This window comes from Cuculus canorus, chromosome 6 (assembly GCF_017976375.1).
Source record: "Cuculus canorus isolate bCucCan1 chromosome 6, bCucCan1.pri, whole genome shotgun sequence".
Lineage (NCBI taxonomy): Eukaryota > Metazoa > Chordata > Aves > Cuculiformes > Cuculidae > Cuculus > Cuculus canorus.
In genome coordinates, this window is record NC_071406.1 from 17678206 (window position 1) to 17697487 (window position 19282).

General features: G+C 59.3%; 2 protein-coding genes across 5 annotated transcripts; both read right to left on the bottom strand.

Moving 5' to 3' along the window:
- Nucleotides 1–307: 307 nt before the first annotated feature.
- ABCB6 (ATP binding cassette subfamily B member 6 (Langereis blood group)) lies at nucleotides 308–8256 on the bottom strand. 3 transcript variants are annotated; one of them, XM_054069298.1, is made up of 21 exons: nucleotides 8077–8256; nucleotides 6951–7121; nucleotides 6312–6843; nucleotides 5671–5808; nucleotides 5209–5398; nucleotides 4960–5052; nucleotides 4521–4713; nucleotides 4314–4435; nucleotides 4120–4229; nucleotides 3967–4032; nucleotides 3707–3832; nucleotides 3552–3628; nucleotides 3387–3450; nucleotides 3206–3291; nucleotides 3034–3091; nucleotides 2745–2849; nucleotides 2175–2349; nucleotides 1126–1238; nucleotides 932–1026; nucleotides 673–741; nucleotides 308–576 (listed from the first exon to the last, which is right to left on the bottom strand). In XM_054069298.1, exons 3-21 carry the CDS (start codon nucleotides 6825–6827, stop codon nucleotides 450–452), a joined length of 2523 nt encoding a protein of 840 aa, XP_053925273.1. In that variant the 5' UTR covers nucleotides 6828–6843; nucleotides 6951–7121; nucleotides 8077–8256; the 3' UTR covers nucleotides 308–449. The 3 variants fall into 3 exon arrangements, with proteins under 3 accessions (XP_053925273.1, XP_053925271.1, XP_053925272.1); XM_054069296.1 differs by lacking the exon at nucleotides 6951–7121; XM_054069297.1 differs by lacking the exons at nucleotides 6951–7121; nucleotides 8077–8256 and adding an exon at nucleotides 7648–7740.
- A 1057-nt stretch (nucleotides 8257–9313) lies between these two features.
- On the bottom strand, nucleotides 9314–19144 carry ATG9A (autophagy related 9A). 2 transcript variants are annotated; one of them, XM_054070319.1, is made up of 14 exons: nucleotides 18987–19144; nucleotides 17982–18027; nucleotides 16576–16638; nucleotides 16159–16320; nucleotides 15914–16055; nucleotides 14498–15246; nucleotides 13984–14137; nucleotides 13581–13760; nucleotides 12464–12709; nucleotides 11962–12182; nucleotides 11432–11549; nucleotides 11044–11266; nucleotides 10758–10900; nucleotides 9314–10673 (listed from the first exon to the last, which is right to left on the bottom strand). In XM_054070319.1, the coding sequence occupies exons 1-14, from the start codon at nucleotides 19087–19089 to the stop codon at nucleotides 10668–10670; spliced, it is 2556 nt and encodes an 851-aa protein (XP_053926294.1). In that variant the 5' UTR covers nucleotides 19090–19144; the 3' UTR covers nucleotides 9314–10667. The 2 variants fall into 2 exon arrangements, with proteins under 2 accessions (XP_053926294.1, XP_053926295.1); XM_054070320.1 differs by lacking the exon at nucleotides 17982–18027 and having other exon boundaries at nucleotides 16576–16675; nucleotides 18987–19089.
- Between the last annotated feature and the right edge of the window lie 138 nt (nucleotides 19145–19282).

Sequence of the window (19282 nt, forward strand, 5' to 3'; positions counted from 1 at the left end):
TCTCTGCAAATGGGGTGAAGCAGGCACCAGCTGCGCTCCTTCTCATGCTGTTGGCATGCAGCCCCTCGCCATGCTTAGTCCATCGTAGAGGACAGCCCGCTCTGCCCTTTGTCTGCCTGAGCCCAAGAAGCACCACTTCAGAGCTGCTGGTCAACCCAAGGGCACGGGCACCAACCCTGCCTGCCCCTGCCCAGCGCACGGCCCCCGGGGGGGGCGGGTCCTGCACACACATACCCTGCCCAGAGCACACAGGCACGGAGCCAGGAAGGACCTGGTTTAAGAAACTACACAACAGCAAAACAAACTGGTACAAACGTAGTGGAGTGTCCAACCCAGCCCCTGCAGCTCCCAGGGCACACGGGGCCCCCGCCTGCAGCTGGCAAAGGGCTCCTCAGCAGCTTGGGGGCCTGGGCCCCGTGTCAGTGTCACAGCAGAGCCCCCAGCTATGCTCATGGATCCTTCATGCTGCTCGGGGGCTTCTCAGTACGGCGTTCCTTGCTCTCGCCCTCATCCCCGGCCTGCTGCTGCAACCACATGCTGGCGTAAACACCGCCCTTCTGCAGCAGCTCTTCATGCCTGTAGGGAGAGCAGAGGGGTGCAGGGTCCTGAGCTGGCCCCAGAGCCAAGGAGGGGTTCCCCACAGGCAGACATCACCAACCCCTGTGTGCTCACCTCCCTCGCTCTGCGATGCGCCCGTCCTTGAGCACCAGGATCTGGTCTGCGCCCACCACAGTGGAGAGCCTGCAGGGAAAGGCAAAGTGTTATCCTGGCTCAGGGGAGAGGGCCCAGATGGGTCTGCAGAGCACAAGGAGCCGCAGTCGTGGGGGGCTGTTGCCTCCCACGCAGGAGGACAGGTCTGCGAGTCCCTCTGAGGGGGCTGGCCAGCTCAGAGCTCAGCGCTTCCCAGATAAGCCCCTTCACCAATACCTACCTATGTGCAACAACGATGGTGGTGCGGTATGCGCAGACTTTGGCCAGGGAGGCCTGGATGTTCCTCTCTGTCTCTGTGTCGAGTGCAGATGTGGCCTGCGTGAGAGGCAGGGCATGAGGAAGGGGCACAGGCAGCCACTGGGGCAGGGCCACTGCAGAATGCAGGGAGGCTGGGCTGGGGGCCACTGCCATTACCTCATCCAGCAGGATGATGTGAGGACCCTTCAGGATGGTGCGTGCGATGGCAACGCGCTGCTTCTCGCCCCCACTCAGCTTCAAGCCCCGCTCTCCCACCTGTGTGTTGTATCCTGCAGGCACAAGGGCAGGAAGGTGCTATACTGGCACGCTCCAAGACCTGAGATGGGGACTGGGGCTCTGCTGCATGGGGGGGTCCTGCTGGGACCATGCAGCCACCTGGCGCAGCCTCAGCCCATCCCTGCCCAGGGGATGAATTAGCCCTGGAGAGGCAGCAGGGAGTGTTAAAGCAAGGCACAGGGTCGCACAGGTGACCCTGTTGGGGGTATCACAGAATGGTCGGGGTTGGAAGGGACTTCTGGAGATCATCCAGTCCAGCCACCCTTCTAAAGTAGGTTCACCTACAGCAGGTTGCACAGGAACACATCCAGGTGGCTTTTGAGGGAGACTCCATAGCCTCTCCGAACAGCCTGTTCCAGTGCTCTGGCACCCTCACAGTAAAGAAGTTTTGCCTCGTATTGAGGTGGAACTTTTTGTGCTCCAGTTTGTGCCCATTACCCCTTGTCCTGTTGCTGGGCACCACTGAACAGAGTCTCGCCCCATCCTCTTGACACACACCCTTTAGATATTTATAAGCATTGATAAGATCCCCTCTCAGTCTTCTCTTCTCCACGCTAAACACGGGTCTCTCAACCTTTCCTCATAAGAGAGATGCTCCCGTCCCCTGATCATCTTCGTGGCCCTCCACTGGACTCTCTCCAGTACTTCTTTGTCTTTCTTGAGCTGTGGAATCCAGAACCAGACACAGGACTCCAGATATGGCATTACTAGGACAGAGTAGAGGTGTAGGATAAACTCCCTTGACCTGCTTGCTATGCTCTTTTTAATGCACCCCAGGGTACCATTTGCCTTCTTGGCCACCAGGGCACATTGCAGGCTCATGTTTAGCTGGCTCATGTCACCCAAGGACACCCATGAGGGCACTGATAAGGTTATGGGGGACCCCAGGATGGCAGAGGAAGGCAAGGAGGGCACTGCAGGGGTCTCACCATCGGGGAAGGAAAGGATACGATCGTGGATATCAGCAGCCTGGGCTGCCTCCTGCACCTCCTGGTCAGTGGCGAGGATCCGTCCGTAGCGGATATTGTTGGCAATGGTGTCATTGAAGAGCACGGTGTCCTGGGGCACCACCCCGATGTGAGCGCGCAGCGATTCCTGTTTCACCTGGGGAAGCAAGAGGAGGGCTCAGCCAGACACACACATCACAAAGACCTCTCCAAAACCTAATCCTACCCCTCGTCTGAGAGCCCAACAGCCTGCTCCTCGCAAAGTGTCTGCTCCAGGGTTTCCCCTGGGCCACAGGCTCAGCTGCATCTCCACCCTGCAGTGGAGGTACCCTGCTGCTTGCTGGGGAGCCCTGGTCAGTTTCCAGGGTTTCAGCCTTGGGGTCCCCACAATAATCCCACTCGCCCCACTCCAGGCACAAACGTCAGCCTTCTAAGAGGCTGCGTGCTTGCGCTTGCCCCAGGGAGATGCTGGTGCCTACGCTGAGCAGTGCTGCGAGGACCAGAGGAGATGGTGTCCACCCCTACTGGTCCCTAGAGGGCCCCCACCCTCACCTGGGAGATGTCCTGCCCATCGATGCGGATGCAACCACCTCGCACGTCGTAGAAACGGAAGAGCAGGCGGATAATGGTGCTCTTCCCTGAGCCCGAAGGTCCCACCTGCACACGAAGGTAAAGGGACCTGGAGACACCAGAGACCTCCCCCAGCTGCTGGAGGCCTGAGGCTGGGCAGGGAAGAGCCAGCCCCGTTAAGGGTCTGATCTTCACACTCCCGTACTTCGCAGCCCCTCTTCCCCCATCCCAGCCTCCAGCAGTGAACCCACACCCAAGGTCCCGTTCTCACCAAGGCCAGGGTCTGCCCAGGCATCACGGAGAAAGAGACATCCTGCAGGATTTCTTTCCTGGGAGAGGGATATGGAGAGAGGCTCAGGGCCACCTCCCCTGCCCCACATCCCTGTGCCAGGCCCCATAGCTTGACTTGTCCCACCATGCCACCCCATGCCTGCTGCCCCTACCCATCCACGTAGCTGAAGTGCACGTTCTCAAACTCGATCCGCCCAGCCTCCAAGCGCAGGTCGCTGGCATTCACTGCATCCTTCACCTGCCAGAGAGTGAGACAGCCTCAGATCCAGCCCCTCCCCAGGGCAGGACCACAGGACTATGCCAGGGAGCAAGGTCCAGGAAAGTGGCACCTACCTCCTGTTCCTCATCGAAGAGCTCAAACATGTTTTCCATGTCCACAAAGGAGTTCTGAATCATCCTGAAAGGGAGCAAAAACCAGAGGGAAGGGTTTGGGGGAGCACATCCCAACCCAGACACCCCTGGGAGAGGGACCCAACGTACCCCTTACAGCTCCCTCACCTGTAGTAAGTCCCGAACCAGTTGAGCGGCGTGTAGAGCTGGATGATGTAGGTACCAAAGAGAACAAAGTCCCCCACCTGGAAGGGATAGGGGAGAGGTGCCGGTCACCACCAGCCCTGAGGCCCCACCTCAGGCAGGGGACAGCCCAGACTTACCTGCAGCTTGTTTTCAGTGACAAAGTAGGCACAGACCAGGGACCCAGCCAGCAGTCCCAGGCCGATGACCAAGTTCTGAGTCTGGTTAAGGAGGGCCAGGGAGGCACTGACCTTCCACTCTGAGACCTAGAAGAAGCAAGGTCCTCTGGGTTGCTGCCACCTCCAAACCAGACCCACAGTGAGCTCCATCCTCCCACAGTTGCCCGTGAGGCTCGGCTCCTTCCCCTGCAGCTCTCCTACTAGTGCTGAACACTCTTTACCTGGTACTTGACAATGGCATCGTTGAAGCGGTTCACCTCATAGCTCTCTGCGTTGTAGTACTTCACCTGCAGGATGCAGAGCCAGGATCAGCGCCCAGATCAGACTCCCCCAGTGCCAGGCAGTGCTCGACAACCCACCACCACCTACAGTACCGTCTCAAAATTGAGGAGCGAATCCACAGCCCGGGACTTGGCCTCATTATCCCGTGTGTTCATGTCCCGACGGTACTTGGTCCTCCACTCGGTGATGAAGATGGTCAGAGCTGTGGGCAGGAGGGGCCTGTGTCAGCAGGTGCCTGCTGACCCACAGCTTGGCCCCACACCCCTGCACCCTGACTCCCACTCACTCAGGTAGAGGCTCATACACACAAAGATGATGAGGCCAAACCAGGCACTGAAGACCGAGGTGAAGTAAACTATGCTGATGACAATGTCCGCAATGGTGGGGACGATGCTGAAGACGATGTAGCTGAGGGCAGGAAGAGGGACGGCACATCAGCCTGGCCCAGTGAGGCTGCCCAACCGGTCCCTGCCTGCCGCGAGCACACTCTGACCTGAGAAGGCTGTTGATGCTGCTGGTGCCTCGATCCACGCTGCGCAGGACCTCACCGGTGCGGCGCCCCAGGTGCCAGCGCAGGGACAGGCCGTGCAGGTGGGCAAAAAGCTGCACCTGCACCTGCCGGTTGGTGAACTGCTGCACCCACAGCCACAGGAAGGTGCGCAGGTTGCTCACGAAGCCTGTGGAGCCTGTGGGGCACCACAGGATGGTCAGCAGGGATTGGCATCACTGGAGCATGCAGCTAGCTCAGAAAGCCCAGCTGACAAAGAGGGATTTGGGGTGGGCCACCCTGCCGTCCCCAACACAGGACCAGCCTTGGTTGCTGCTCCCAAGACAGAGCAGCAGTGATGGGTCATAACGGCATTCCCAGCCCCACCAGCCCTGACTCTGTGCGCCTCATGCTGTCTCTCCCTGCCCTCCTCAGTGGTCCTTACCAGCACCTCCACCCTGCAGGAACTTCAGCCCCACATAGATGCAGACAGTCCAGGCCACAGTACGCCAGGGAACGCCCTCTGTCAGGTCGTTCACTAGGGAGAGGACAACAAGGATCAGGGCAGACAGGCAGAGAGCATCTCCAGGTGCCCCGTGGCAACCAGTCCCAGCACCCAGAGCTGGTCCCTGACTCCTGGCAACACTTGGTGAGGCCGTGGGCAGCCTCACACACAGAGCTCTGCATGTCTCACCAATATTTTTGTAGTAGATGGGGACGAAGACGTTGACGGCCCGCTCCAGCCCCATGAGCGCCATGCAGAACAGCACCAGCACCTGCAGCATGCGGTTGCCCTTCGGCCACATGTACGGCACCAGCAGCCACAGCTTCCTCCGGAAATCCTTCCAGGTGGAGGTGGTCCTGCCAGTGTCAGGCAGGAGTGGCTGGTGGATAGCAGAGCAAGGAGTCACCATCCTGGCACTCCAGCCCACTGGCAATGGCCCTGGGGAACATCCCACTAAGAAAACCAGCCCCGTCCTCCCAGGGTCCTTGCTTTATCCTCCCAGCAGGGCCAAATCTTGCTGGCAGCGGGAAGGGAGGTTGGGCAGCCTTAAAGCTCACTCCTTCCCAGTCTCCTGAAGATGCTGATGCCAGGGAAGCTGCATTACCATTTTGTCCCCACGTCCTCCCTGGCTGCTCCAGCCCAGGGACTCACCTGGCTGCTCTCCACATCCCGCTCCTCCTCGTTGACAAGCAGCATGTAGGGCTTGTGAGGCAGCCCTGGGGCCTTCATGCCCAGGATGAAGAGCATGAATGTGCAGGTGTAACGCAGCAGCCAGAAACCAAACTGCACCTGGACAGAAAGCTGAAGGTCAGAACCACAGCCCAGCCAGGCACGAGATGGGCATGAACTGAGAGCAGCGAGGAGCAGGTCACAGGGATGGGGTGCAGTGCAGCCAGGGAAGAGGAGACACCCCGCACAGCTCATCAGGACCTCCTGGCTGAGCACAGCACCTCAGGCAGCACCCAGGCCCCTTGCTTCCTCCCTACTGCATCCGGCTCTGTGCCCTACAGCTTGGGGTGCTCCTATCCTGGGGAGAGCAGGGGGGTAAAGGACCATGGGGAGAAGGCAGACACCCCCCACCTCTGCACCTCGGGCTGGGCAAATGGGAGCTGAGCTGGATGGGGGCATGGAAAGATGTGCGATAGCTGGGCTCGGGGCTGCAAGAGGCAGCAGGCGCGTGGGCGCAACCTAGAAGTATGCACACCCCACCACAGCACTGTAAGACTGCAGCCCTCACCCACCCCCAAAAGGGCCACAGCCCCCCTTCCATGCCCGCAGCACCCCCAGCCCACCTTCTGGTTGGTGTCCTCCAGCGCCCACCACCACAACGGGCTCCTCCAGCACACCAGGGTCAGGTTCTCAGCGGCGAAGGCCAGTGCCCAGAAGAGGAGGAGGACAGTGCCATGGCCCCGTGTCCGGTCGTTTGTCAGCACTCGCGTGTGCTCCAGCTGCAGAAGGGCTACGGCACAGCCCCAGCTGAGGGCCCAGAGGCAGGCGTGCAGCAACATGTACCCATAGAGCCGTCCAGGACCCTCTGCTTGCCACAGCAGCGCACCAAAGGGCTGCAGGGCTAGAAGTAGGGACAGCAGGACCTGGCCATGGTAGAGGCGGGAGCGGGGAATGTACTTGGGCTCCATAGCACGGCCAAAGCGGACGTAGCAGGCATACTGCAGGGCACCCAGCAGCAGGCAGACGCTCAGCAGCACGGCTGGCACCAGTGTGAAGAAGAAGCAAGGCTGGAAGCCCTGCTGGACCCAGGCCTGGGCGATGGAGCTGTTGCCCTCACAGTAGCCCTCCAGCACCGCCATCCTGGCAGGTCACTGGCTGCAGAGAGAAGAGGGACTGGAGTAGTCTCAGGATGGACTGTTGGATATGGCAGGAATGGGGTCCCCGTGGCGGGATGGCATGGCTGAGCAGAGGCGGGTACTCACAGGGACTTGGAAAGCACCCCTGGACATGGACACGACGGACAGGCTGCGTGCAACACACACAGGGCCAGCTTTGCACGGGGATGTACTTGAGCAGCACTGTGTCAGGACCTGCCTGTGGGCCCTTGGGGTGCACTCGGACATGGGGGGCAGGGATGGGAGGGCAGTGAGGAGCTGGAAATGATGGGGAAGAAGGAGGGGAGCAATTGGGACACTGCAGAGGCAGTGCCGGGGGAGTCAGGTAATGCAAAGAGGCGCAGGGAAGATGCCGGGAAATACAAGGGGACAGGCCGAGGACACGGGGGGACACCGGGTACCCACAGGGACGGGTCAAAGCACCCCTGGACACGGACATGTGGGACAGGCTGCGTGCAACACACGCAGGGCCAGCTTTGCACGGGGATGGACGTAAGCAGCACCGTGCCAGGACCCGCTCGGGGGCCCTGGAGGTGCCCTGGATGGGGGGAAACGCTGCACCGGGCCTTTGGGGTGCGCTCTGGCACGGGAGGCAGGGACGGGAGGGCAGCGGGGAGCTGGGGCCGGTGGGGAGAGTGAGTGGGACATCGCAGAGGCAGTGCCAGGGGTGGGGGGGGAAGCGAGGGGGCGCAGGGGAAACGCGGGGGACCCGCGGGGGCTGTCATGCCCGGGAATCGCACTCGGGGCGAGGGCAGGCGGTGCCGCTCGCCCCCCGCCCGCTCACCTGCGCCGGCCCCGCCGGTCCCGGCCGCTCCGCAGCCCCGCGCCGCCGCCGCCACTGCCCGGGCCCCGCCCCGCGCCGGGATCCTGCGCCCCGCCCCGGGCCCCGCCGAGTCCCCTCCCCCGGCACCCCTGCGCGTTCCCTCCCGGTCTGTCCCCTCCCCCGGCACCCCTGCGCGTTCCCTCCCGGTCTGTCCCCTCCCCGGGCATCCCTGCGTGTCCCCTCCCGGTGTGTCCCCTTCCCCGGGCATCTCTGCGTGTCCCCTCCCGGTGTGTCCCCTTCCCTGGGCACCCCTGCGTGTCCCTTCCCGGCCACCGGTGTGTCTCACGGGCACCGCTGTGTCCCCTCTCCCGGGCACCCCTGCGCGTCCCCTGCCGGTCTGTCCCCTCCCCCGGGCACCCGTGTGTGTCCCTTCCCGGCGTGTCCCCTCACCCGGGCACCGATGTGTCCCACGGGGACCGGTGTGTGCGTGTCCCCCGGTGTTTTTCCTCCCTCCGGTGTTGCACGGACCCACCCCACGCAGGGACCGGGGCGGTGCCGGCAGTCCCGCAGCCCGGCTTATCGCCGCCGCCAGCCCCGCCGTGCGGAGCCGCGATAGCCCCGGCCAGGGCCGCGCCTGCCGCAGAGGTCAGGCAGGACGGGGCTGCGCTCCCGGGATAAATATAGCCCCCCCGGCCCCGGGAGCTGCCAGCGCCGCAGCCCGCCCGGCCTCCTCGTGGGCTGAAGAAGACGCGGAGGCGGGCAGAGAAGATGCACCCCGTCTTTATTCAATGGCGATTACAGCTGTACAGCCAGGGCACGGGACGCGACACCGCGCTCCCCGGGACCCCGGCACCCGCACGCTCCGGGAGATGAGGAAGAGTGGCTCGCCATGCACATGGGACACTGACGACACAAGCACAACATGCGGCAAGGACTCTGGCCGGCTCCTGCCCAGCCTCTCTCCTGCCGTCCCAGGGCTGCCCCAGGACTTCCCTCCTGCCCAAGGGCTCTGCCAGCCTTCCGCCGCTCAGCCTGGAGATCAGCTCTGCCGGGACGCTCTCGGATGCAGCATCCCACAGCTCTAGGGGAAGCTCATCTCCATGCAGGGCAGCATCCCAGGCGCCTGGGAAGCCACTGGAAAGCTTAGGTTCCTGGGAAATTTCCCTTCTATTTCCTTTTGCCATGCCCTGACAGCCCCAAGCTGGACGTGCTGCAGGGTCAGTGCAGCTGCTCCTCTGTGGGAGGACCCCAGCAGCACCCAGGTCTGCAGCCCAGCTCAGCCCTGACTTCAGCTGTGCTGGTCTCTTGCAGACCCCGGAGCAGCCACAGCTCCGGAACATCCCACCCCATCGCAGCAGGGAGCCCACCACCCCTGAAGAGCCCTACCCTGCATGAGCAACCCAGCCCTGCCCCTGCCTGGCTGGCTGGGTGCGTGTGGCCCTGCAGCGCAGGGAGCAGCCGCTCCGCAGCACGTGCCCAGCCTGGGATCAAAAGGCAGAGGGCAACAACCCTGGCAGGGGAAGAGGGAGGCCCTGGACTCCAGGGATGGCAGAGGAGGGCCTGCGGTGCTCACCAAGGGCACGGCAAAAGCAAGCAGCCCCTGCCAGAGGCAGCGAGAGAGAGGGGAAAGCAAAGCCTGGCAGGGGTTCACTGGGATGCACAAGCGGCCACTGGGAGAGAGGGGAAGTTGGAACAATGGTGGGAAGCTCTTGTCTGAGGCCACGCTGCACAGCCAGGATCCGGATCTAGCACCATCCCCAGGGCAGGGCTGGGGTTTGCCTCTCCCTTCTGGGATGGGGGCATCCCTCCTTGCCCTGCCCCAAGCATGAGCCAGCTGCTTGGTACATGATCTCCACAGCAGCCAAAGCCATGTTGCAAGCAAAGGAACAGTTTCAAGAGAGAAGGAGGAGCTGGGAGACCCCAGGCGAGATGCACCAAAGCCATTGTTTGGGAAAGAGGAAAAGCCCAATGCCACAGCAACAGCTATATCAGGATGCCAGAGCCGGTGCACCACAGCCTAGGCATGGAGAAAAGGCCTTCATCATGCCTGGGGGAAGGGAACCAATACACAGAGCACAAGACCTTCAGGGTGGACTCCAAGCAGGCTGCGAGCACTCCCTGGAGATGCCAGGCTGTCCCACCCCTGGGCTGTCTTTGGCACTGCAGGAGGGCCTGCTAGCAGCCTGTATTCCATGGGTGCCGTATGGGGGGAGGATGCTGCCCTAGCATGGCACAGAAGCTGCCACCTGGGAGGGATGTCAGGGGCCGCACAGACCCTTCCTTGCATGATAGGGATGAGGCAGCTGTCATGGGAGTTAAGGAAGAGCTACAGCATCCCCAGGTCCTGGACAGAGCTGTTCCCACTAGCTCCAGATCCCACCTTTACCCGCACCACCAGCAGCCGGGGGCCATCCCTCTGCAGGGTGCTGGGGCAGAGGGGTGGGAAACTGCTCCATTGCTGTCCTGCTCTGGACTGAAGGGCACAACACTGGTCCTCTCCAGGAGGGTGAATGTGGTCCTGGGCACCTCTCCAGGGCTGCAGGCAGGGCAGGTGTGGTGTTCTAGGCTGAGCTTGACCCCACTCCACAGCTCCTGCCTTCATTTTGGAGGCGGGTCCCAGCTGCAGGCAGACATGCAGAGCTGGTGCCATCTCACATCCCTTCCAACAGCAGCTGCTGCTGCCACCTCCAAGCCAGTCTGCAGCTCCCCACTGCTCGTCCTGTCATGTTAGCCTCGGCAGGCTCTGCAGCGGTTCTCCAACATGGACGACACAGATGTGAACACAGAGACAAGTATGTACTCACACACCCATTCACCTCACAAGAGTCAGAGTGGCGTTGACTTGACACACGGTTGGACACAAAGTGCCACCGCAAAGCCACCGGCCTGGCAGTTTTGTCTCTTCGGCAATTGATGGCAACAAAATGGAGCCCAGGACTATCCTGTCCACTCAGGACAGGAGAAGAATCAGGCTGATGCCACATCCTGCTGCCCAGGTGGCTCCCAGTCTGCAAACCCCACGAGATCCCCAGTCTACAAGGCTATACCTGCAAGACAGAGAGGGGATGTGGCACCTATCATGACCATCCTAAGTCCACGTGTTCCCTCTCAACCACAGCCTTCACCCTTACCTTGTGGATCTGCGGTGGAAGCTCATCCTCTGAGCTCTCCTCCGGCACGGGCTCTGGGTGTCTTGCTGACTGCCCGTCCTCAGCCCAGCCTCCCAGAGGGAGACGGGAGAAGTGTGATGGGGCTCTGTGTACTGTGCCCGGGTCTGCAGGAGAGGCAAAGAAGAAGATTAGCTACCTGGGGGACTGTCAGATCTTCAGGAGCAAGTAGGCTGCTCGTGCCAGTCCATACAAGGCATCGGACACGGGCTCTGACCCGGAGCTCAGACCTCTGCCCTGTTTCTCATACCTGTGATGCCACCATATCGCCGCTGGAAGCCGGTCTGCAGCGTGGCTGTCTCCTCGGCAGGCTGCCGTGGCGAAGAGAAGGGGTAGCTGGCAGAGCGTGGGATGGGGACAGAGGCACCCCGCTGAGCATCCAGCTCCTCATGGGCGCTCTCCCCACTCTCATCGCTCTCTCGACGGTGCCAAGTGTGTCGCTCGGGCTCCAGCTGGGCTTGCTGCTTGTGCAACTGCAGGCCAAAACACGAGTGAGTCAGCTGTGTGGGAGAGCCCAGGTGCCTGAACACACCCACTCCCCAGCACTGTACAAACACCGGCCTCGGCTCTCCCTCACACAGGGGCCCGCCGGCCCTGGCCCCGCACCCTGTTGGCTGGCCCAGCTCCAGGATACTCACCTCATGCATGTAGAGTGCATGGAGACTCATCTCAGTGGAGGCGTACTCCGACAGGATCATGCTCTGCAGCTGACCCTCCCAGGCGCTGCTCCCCGAGCTCACGGTCCTCGCATCGGCACTGCCATGGGACACACAGTGGCGTTTGCCGCCCAGGCATCCTCCACACTGCCCAGCCCCTCTCTGCTCTAATGTCAGGCTTGCTGAGACCCACTCCTGGGCTGGGTAGGAACAGGCCCTCTGTGCCATCTCCTCAGAGGCATGCGATGACCCACCCTGCTACGGCACTGCTGCTTCCCTCCCAGGGGTTTCTCACCACAGCGGTGCCTACAGGAGAACATCAGAACTCCAACACTGTCCCTTTGGGGCCAGCCTAAGCACCTAGGCCTAACTCGGCTTATGAACGTGTCCCTTGCTGTCCCAGGCTGCAGAGACAAACGTCACCATGCACCTAAGACAACAGGATGACAACTGGACAAGGGTTTAAGAAACCTGCAACGTGTCCAGCCACTTCCCTCCAGCCTGCAGCTTACCCAGAGGCAGTCATGGCACCGGTGCCCCGAGGCTGGGATCCCTCTCCATCCCTTCCTGCAGTCTGGAAGCCACTGGGAGGCTGCTGGGCAGACTGGAGTGGGGAGAAGGAACGCAGGGCCGAGGCCACTTCAGAGAGATGGCGGGAGGCCTGTCCATCCCGGCTCATGTGGAAGCCCAGTACTGAGGAGCCTGCTATCACATTGGCAATCAGGCTGTGAGGCTGCAAGGTTGAAAGGGAGAGAATCACTGTCCTGTGCAGATCTGGAGGCCTGATCCCCACCAGCAACACAGAACCAAGGCACCCCAGCTCTCTCAGCCCCTCTCCCGCCTTACAGGGTCCAAGTACAGCCTGCTGCCTTCCCCAGACACCCAGCCACTGTCCCAGCTAGTGCTGATTTATCACATTTGCATCCCCAGAATTGCCCAGAGGGCCTGATTGTCAGCTTGCCAGCACCCAGCAAGCACCTCAGGAACACCCCACAACCCCCCAAACCTGGGCACCTCTGATTCTGACTGCAGCGACTGGATGGAGCTAAAGAGAGCGTTTTCGGGGAGCACAGCCTGCTGAGCCAGTGCCACGCTGCTGTCCCTGTGCACCCGCTCCTTCAGGAAACCAATGAAGGCCGTGCTCTCGCGGGGCGGCTGCCACTTGGGGTTGGTGATGGCAAAGTGCATGAGGGACAGCTCCGTCTTGCCATCCTCGGCCTGCTGGTAAATGGAGGCTTCCGTCTTTCCTGCTGACATCCACTGCAGAACACAGACAGAGAATGAGGGAGAGGGTTTGTCCCCAGCTGGACCTGGGAATCCTGCAGTCATTATGGGCAAAGCATGCCAACACTGGGCCTCAGCTCCACACGGAGCAGGCATGACACCAAAACCTCTGCACTAGTTCAGCCCTCACAGCCCAGGGCAGAAGCAGCAAGCACAGCGCCTTCCGCCTCCTGCCCAGAACATGGATTGTTGCAAAGGAACAGGAAAGATGGGAGCCAGTCACAAAACACTGAGCTGAAAGCCTTGTCCTGCACTCTCCCACTTGCAGCAGGAGAAGCTACAGCCAACAAATGACTGTTCCTAAGAGCTTCCTGCCACAGTGAATCCACCCCCTCTCTAGTTCATGGCTCTGTCACTAGGGAGTCCCTCCTGACAAGTAACCTCAATTCCCAGGCACAGGAAATAGATAGATAGATCCCTTTTAACTCTGCACTAGATTTTACATAATGGAAAATGCTTCCCATCTTCCTGAGGCTGCCTCCCTCCTGAGCATGGGCAGCCCAGCTTCTCTACGTCAGTTCTCAGCGGCTGCGCTTTCTAAGTGTCTAAATATCCCTACTCCTCTCTCCTGAGGATACAGGACTCTCGGTTGTGAAGACAGGTAAGGACATCGGACAAAGAAATGACAAATTCTGGCTCACAAAATATCAGGTTAATGATCACAGCTAGGCCACAAGAACCTTCTGGGGCTGGTGACTTGCGCTGGCAGCCCCAGACACCTGGCAGAGAGGCAGGCGGCTGGGCTGTGGACTGCCGAGAGTGGGGAATTACAGCCTCTCCTGTGTCTAAAGGACCAGACATACCAGTGCAGAGCCCACGAGGCTCTCCCAGCACCCATGGGACCTACCGCTGGGTGGCCATGCTGGCGCACATCCATCTGGGCAAAGGAGCAGGTGTCACCCACGCCCACCACCTCCACGGTGAAATTGCGGAAGAAGTCAACGATGTCCAAGGACTTGGGGCGCAGGCAGACAATGAGGATCAAGGGGGTAATGATGGGACTCAGGAGTTCCTCCAGGATGAAGACCTGAGCACAGAGATGGTGGGCTCAGTGCAAACCCGAGGATGCCAAAAACGCCACAATCCCCAAACCAGCCCCTAGGTCTAGCCCATCTTCTAGGACAGCGTGTCTCTGGTAAAGCTGCCTTGTTCCTCTGCCAGCCCAGGAGCTGTTCAGCAATCTGGCAGGTTCTTCCTCCTGCTGGGATGGAGGTGAATCACCATCCCAGCCCCGTGCAAGCCAAGCTCACCGCTTTGTACTGGAAAAGCTGGGCAAACTCATCCCTGGTCTCGTAGCGGTGGGCGTTGCCCTGCCAGTGGTCAGGCATGTAGTGGATGTGCGCCAAGATGACTCGCAGCAGCTGCTCTGGGCAAAACACCAGGTGCTGGTCAGGGATGAAAGACCTGAAGGACAGGACAGGGAAACAGCATGGCATTACTCATTTCCTGGGAGATCTTGCCCTGGGAGGGCAGGGTGACTAGCCCATACCACTGCTCCACCTGAAGCCTTCATGTCCCAGCCAAACCTTCCTGCCAGCCCAGTCCTTGATGCTGCTGTGCAGCTCCAGCAACACCCCTCACATCACACAGCCCCTGTACCCAAAGTCACCACTACACCCATTTTCCTGCCTGCCCCTGGCTCTCCCTAGCCATGCCCCTGACTCAGATTCACATCTCCTTGCAACCAAAGATGCACGTTTGCACGGACAACCATCAGCCCCACGGTGCTGCCAGGAGCACAGGGGCAGCACAGACCCACCTCACCTGCACACCGTGACGCCCACCCCAAGCAGGGTGACTGTGGTCAGGACATGCTCGACTGCCAACACGTCCTCATCATAGATGGTGAGAGCGATGAGGACAGCCAGGATGGAGCCAGCAAAGAAGGCCACGTTCTTGGCCACGATGGTGAGAAGTGGGGAGATAAAGCAGTTCATGTACTTGGAAGCTGGCTTGTACCCCTTGCTGAGGCGTGACTGCAGTTCGTGATCCAGCTCATTGAAGTGACGGAGGTAACAGCGGCCGTAGAGAGACCAGCAGCGGGCTCCCAGGCTCCCCGGCTCCCGCTTCAGGATCTCCGTGTAGCTGAAGAAGGCGTAGAGGATCTGCCAGATGAGGATGAGGGGGCAGAGGAGGAAGTTAGCAATGCCAATCCAGAGAATGCGAGTGCTGAGCTTCTCAGCCAGCTCCAGGCGGTTCCCGGCCCGCTTGTACTCAGCCTTCAGGCTCCACTCGTTCTCAAAGAGGGAGCCAGGCCCCCAGAAGAAGATAAGCTCAAAGTTGTACTTGAGCCCACGCGTGTAGAAGACAGTGTCTCCCAGCAGGGGCAGGCGGAAGCGGATGGGCAGCAGCGACTTGTTCACCATGGCCACCATGTAGTTCTTGAAGCGGAGGATGCGGTGATAGATGTCCAGCTCTGTCAGCTCCTTCTTGTGGATGCAGATCTGGTGCTCCTTCTGGATCTGCACAATGCGGGCCTGCACCTCCTGCCAGGTGAAGTATGGCAGGGTGGACTGGAAGGAGACAAGTGGCAAGGTTAGAGGCAGGATGTGTCCAGGGATGGAGGCTGGACCAAGCCCACTCAAATAGCAGGACCCAGCACACACCTCAGTGGGCTGACAAGGCCTCTCCCTGCACTGCGCTTCAGCCTGCAGCAAGCAAACCCTACACCTTCCCCTGGTGCCACTCACACGCCAGCTGCCTTGCAGGCATGGATACAGCTCCATGCTCCCACGGGTCCTACAGATAGATGACTGTTTCCCAGCCACTCACATGCCAGCTGCCTTGCAGGCATGGATACAGCTCCATGCTCCCACGGGTCCCTGCTACTTGGGAGTCAACAGGGAGACAGGAACAGTGGAAGGGACTTAAGCAGTGTCCCAAAGGGAGCCTGAAGAAAAGCTGGGGACAAATCGAGCCTCCTGGCTCACCCCACCTTTCTCAAGGCACTCAAAATTGTGTTTTTTGATGTTGTTCATCAGAACAAGGACTCTGGACTAGGATACATGTGCAAGAGAGAGCTTAACATGAAATAACTTGGCTGCTGGAGAGACTGAAAGGAGACACATCCTTATGGAGCAGAGGGAAGAACAAAACAGGTCTCTCAGAGAAGCTGGCTCCAAAGTGGAGTGAAGGCACTCCTCAGCAGTCTCGTACACAGTCCTTGGCCCAGCTACTCACCATGGGGATTTTGAGGGCATTGATGTAGAAGGAGTGAATCTCCCAGTAGCAGCAAATGTTGTAGATAAACTTGACAAGTCGGTGGATCCAGAAAACTCCAGCTATCACCAGGATGCAGATGAGGAAGCTGTTTGCCTGGATTCTGCAAGCAAGAAGAGGCAATTAGTGAGAGACAGGCCCGGGCAGGTGCCCCGAGTTCCCAGGAAAGCAAGAGCAGTGGCTGACATACCCTGTGTTGCCCTTACCTCGCACTGCAAACATTTGGAAGCAGGAAGGCATCTGGAAGAGTCACCTTAATGGGCTCACTAGGATGCTGGCTGTGATTCACTGCTTTGTTGGCAAAAAGGATATCGTAATCAACGCAGCTAATAAGAAAGGTAGTGAATGCCACCACGAAGATGAACTGCCTGTGGAAAAACGGAGCAGGCATGAGGGAATCACCTTTCTGGCCCCCAACACACAAAGCAGGCAGGGTCACATATCATGTCGGCAGTAAAGCTCAAGGACACCAGTTCCTTGAAGTATAATACAGGTTTGGGACACAGAAAACCCTAATAAAGGGGAGACAGGACACTGTAAAGCGAATCCTTCCACCCACTCAGTTGCAGAGGCTCAGCAAATTCTTGTGGCTGTTCCCAAACAGAGGGAGAACCTGAACTTACATGAGCTCAAAGATCTCTCCAATGAGCATGCAGGTGAAGCCATTCTTCTGATGCAGGTTATAGATGTGAAAGCTACAGTCAAGGAGTACAGCTTGGAGCTCTGGTAAAGGATGGAGAGACTTCTGTCCCATTGGCACCTGCAGCTCCCCAGCCAAGTGTCTGTCCATCCACAACCAACGGATACCCCCTCCCATCTCAACTCATAAGCAAGCTGGTTCTCCTCTGCAGGGAAATACACTCTGCCCAGGTAAAGCACAGCTGGGGTAAGAGGACTTGGCTCATCTAAGCACCTTTTTACCCCTCCTTCAAGAGCCAGAAGAGGAGGTCAGTTCTAGCACAGAGGACAAGCTCGGCCTCCCCTCACACTGCACCACAGGGGACAGGACAACACAGAGACAGGCAAAAATGCACCTAATACCCCCAGCACACATGACCAGTACACCCTGCTCCTAACCCCTGGCAATCTGGTTAGCGTAACTAATGCCACTTTATAAGGTAAGCAGCCATTCTCTGTGACCAAGTGGGTCACACATTGGTTGCTTTTCCCTTATCACCAGGCCCAGAAGGTCCTATGAGCTGCGTAGATAAACAAAAACAGATTTCTTCTTCCCCTCCCCACCAGACTCAAGATTCCTGGGCATCAGGCCCATTACTGCCTTCCCTGCTGGCCTTGAAGATCTCAGGCACCCAGCCAACCTGGTGGTGGCAATGACCCTGTCACAGAAAAGGGAAGCATAACTGCACGTAGCACTGTCCATAAAACCAAGGAGGTACAAGTCCTAAGTGGGAACTCAGACCACAACTGCTGCTGGACAGTGATACCCAGGAGCGCCCAGGAGCCAGAGACACCCCCACCGTCACCTGCTTCCTCTGAGGATTGAGCAAACACTCGTATTCTTTTATACATTTTTTTTAGTCTAGATTATGACTGTTAAGACTGACACAGCAAGCCCCATGTTAAGATCTGACCTGATCTGCAGAGAATGCAGGCGACTGGAAATCATAAGCTGAGTAATGCTATCACATTTAGTGTTATGCTGCCTATAAAACTGTATTACACTGATACTGTTAACCCACATTCTGTGGTATTCTGATTATAAACTCCATCCTATGCTAATCATAAAATCCACAAGAAAGTGAAGCGTTAATCATAAGTGCAACTTAGTGCCACCATCATCCAGCCAAGGATCCTGAAAAGAACCTGACCCCTCAATGCTGGGTTACAGCACCCCATGAGCATCAGGGTTCTGCCTCTCCCTGGCCCCCCAAGCTCCTCTGGAGCTGTGTGGCATCCTACGGGCCAGGGCAGACGCTGCCCGAGCTCCCAATTACACCATTCCCAGCATCTCCACAAGCACTGGGGGAGTGCGGGAGGCAGTGACGCACATCCCTCCCTGCAAAAGGATATGCGAGAGAAGAAGAGGTCCAGGTTCTCGATGTGATGCCATGGAGCTGAGGGAAGGAAAAGGCCAGGGTGAAGGGCATCCCCAGCCTTCCCATGTGTGGGGCGCCTCCTCGACCTCACCCTGGTCCCACAGTGCCCACCCCCAGTGCCAGCCTCGCCCCACCTTGATATAAGAAGTAGTTATTACTACAAAAAGTGGAATATTTTGATTTAAGCAGTAGTAGAGTTAAGGGCATCCAAGTAACTGTATTTGTTGAAAGTTAGACAGAATACCCCTCCAAGAGCATAGGTTTTCTTATGGCATGTTTTTTCAGTGTTCTTCCAGACACTGTTACGTCTCGTGTTCAGCACAGTCTGTGCTGAACAGATGCACCTTTTTCTGTAATTCCTGCTGTTTGCTGCATTTCCCTGTCTCAAATGCAAAGTCAGGCAGAGCTTGGAGCTGGCTCCAAATTAGCAGAGATTTGACTGTTCACAATAACATGAAAATTACACCTTCAGAAGTAATAGAATACGTGTAAGATTTCTGGGAAAATCTATATACATCCATGTAAGTGGGAAATTTGTTCCATGCTCAGCCCTTATCTCACTGCACAGGATCGACAGAATCGCTACCTCGTGTTGCCCAGGCCTGATAAAGGCCCCTTGTTTTCTAAAACTCCAAAATGAGTCTTGGAGAGTTGATTTGCCGGCATTTTTGGTATCACTCCCCTCCTGTCCCCAGACTCCCTGCCCAGCCCGGACACCTCCCCTCGCTCCCTGCATGCCCTCCCTGTCGCTGTCCCAGCCCAGGCACCCTCTGTCCCCGCCTCCTTCTCGCTCCCTGCCTGCTCCCTCCTGTCCCCGCTTCCCTTCGCTCCCTGCCCGCTCCCACCGTCCCTGTCCCGGCCCGGACACCCCTGTCCCCGCCTCCCCCCGTCCCTGTCCCCGTCCCAGCCCAGACACCCCCTGTCCCCGCCTCCTCTCGCTCCCTGCCGGGCCCCCCGCTCCCAGTGCCGCCGCTCACACTTGGCCCCCTCGGGGACGTGCACGAGGAGGTCCCCGCCGCCGGGGGGGGACTCCGTGGAGGAGCTCTCCAGGCGCTGGTACTGCGTCTCGAAGTGGGCCATGGCGGGGCCCCCGCCGGCCCGGCCCGGCCCCGCCCCGCGCCACCCGCACTGCCGCCCGCCGCGGCCAATGGGAGAGCGGGGCGGGGCGGGATTGGCCAATGGGAGCGCGGATCAGACTTGGCCAATGGGAGCGCGGAGAGAGGGGCTCTCGACCAATGGAAGATAGGGGCGTGGAGTCATGCGGCCAATGGAA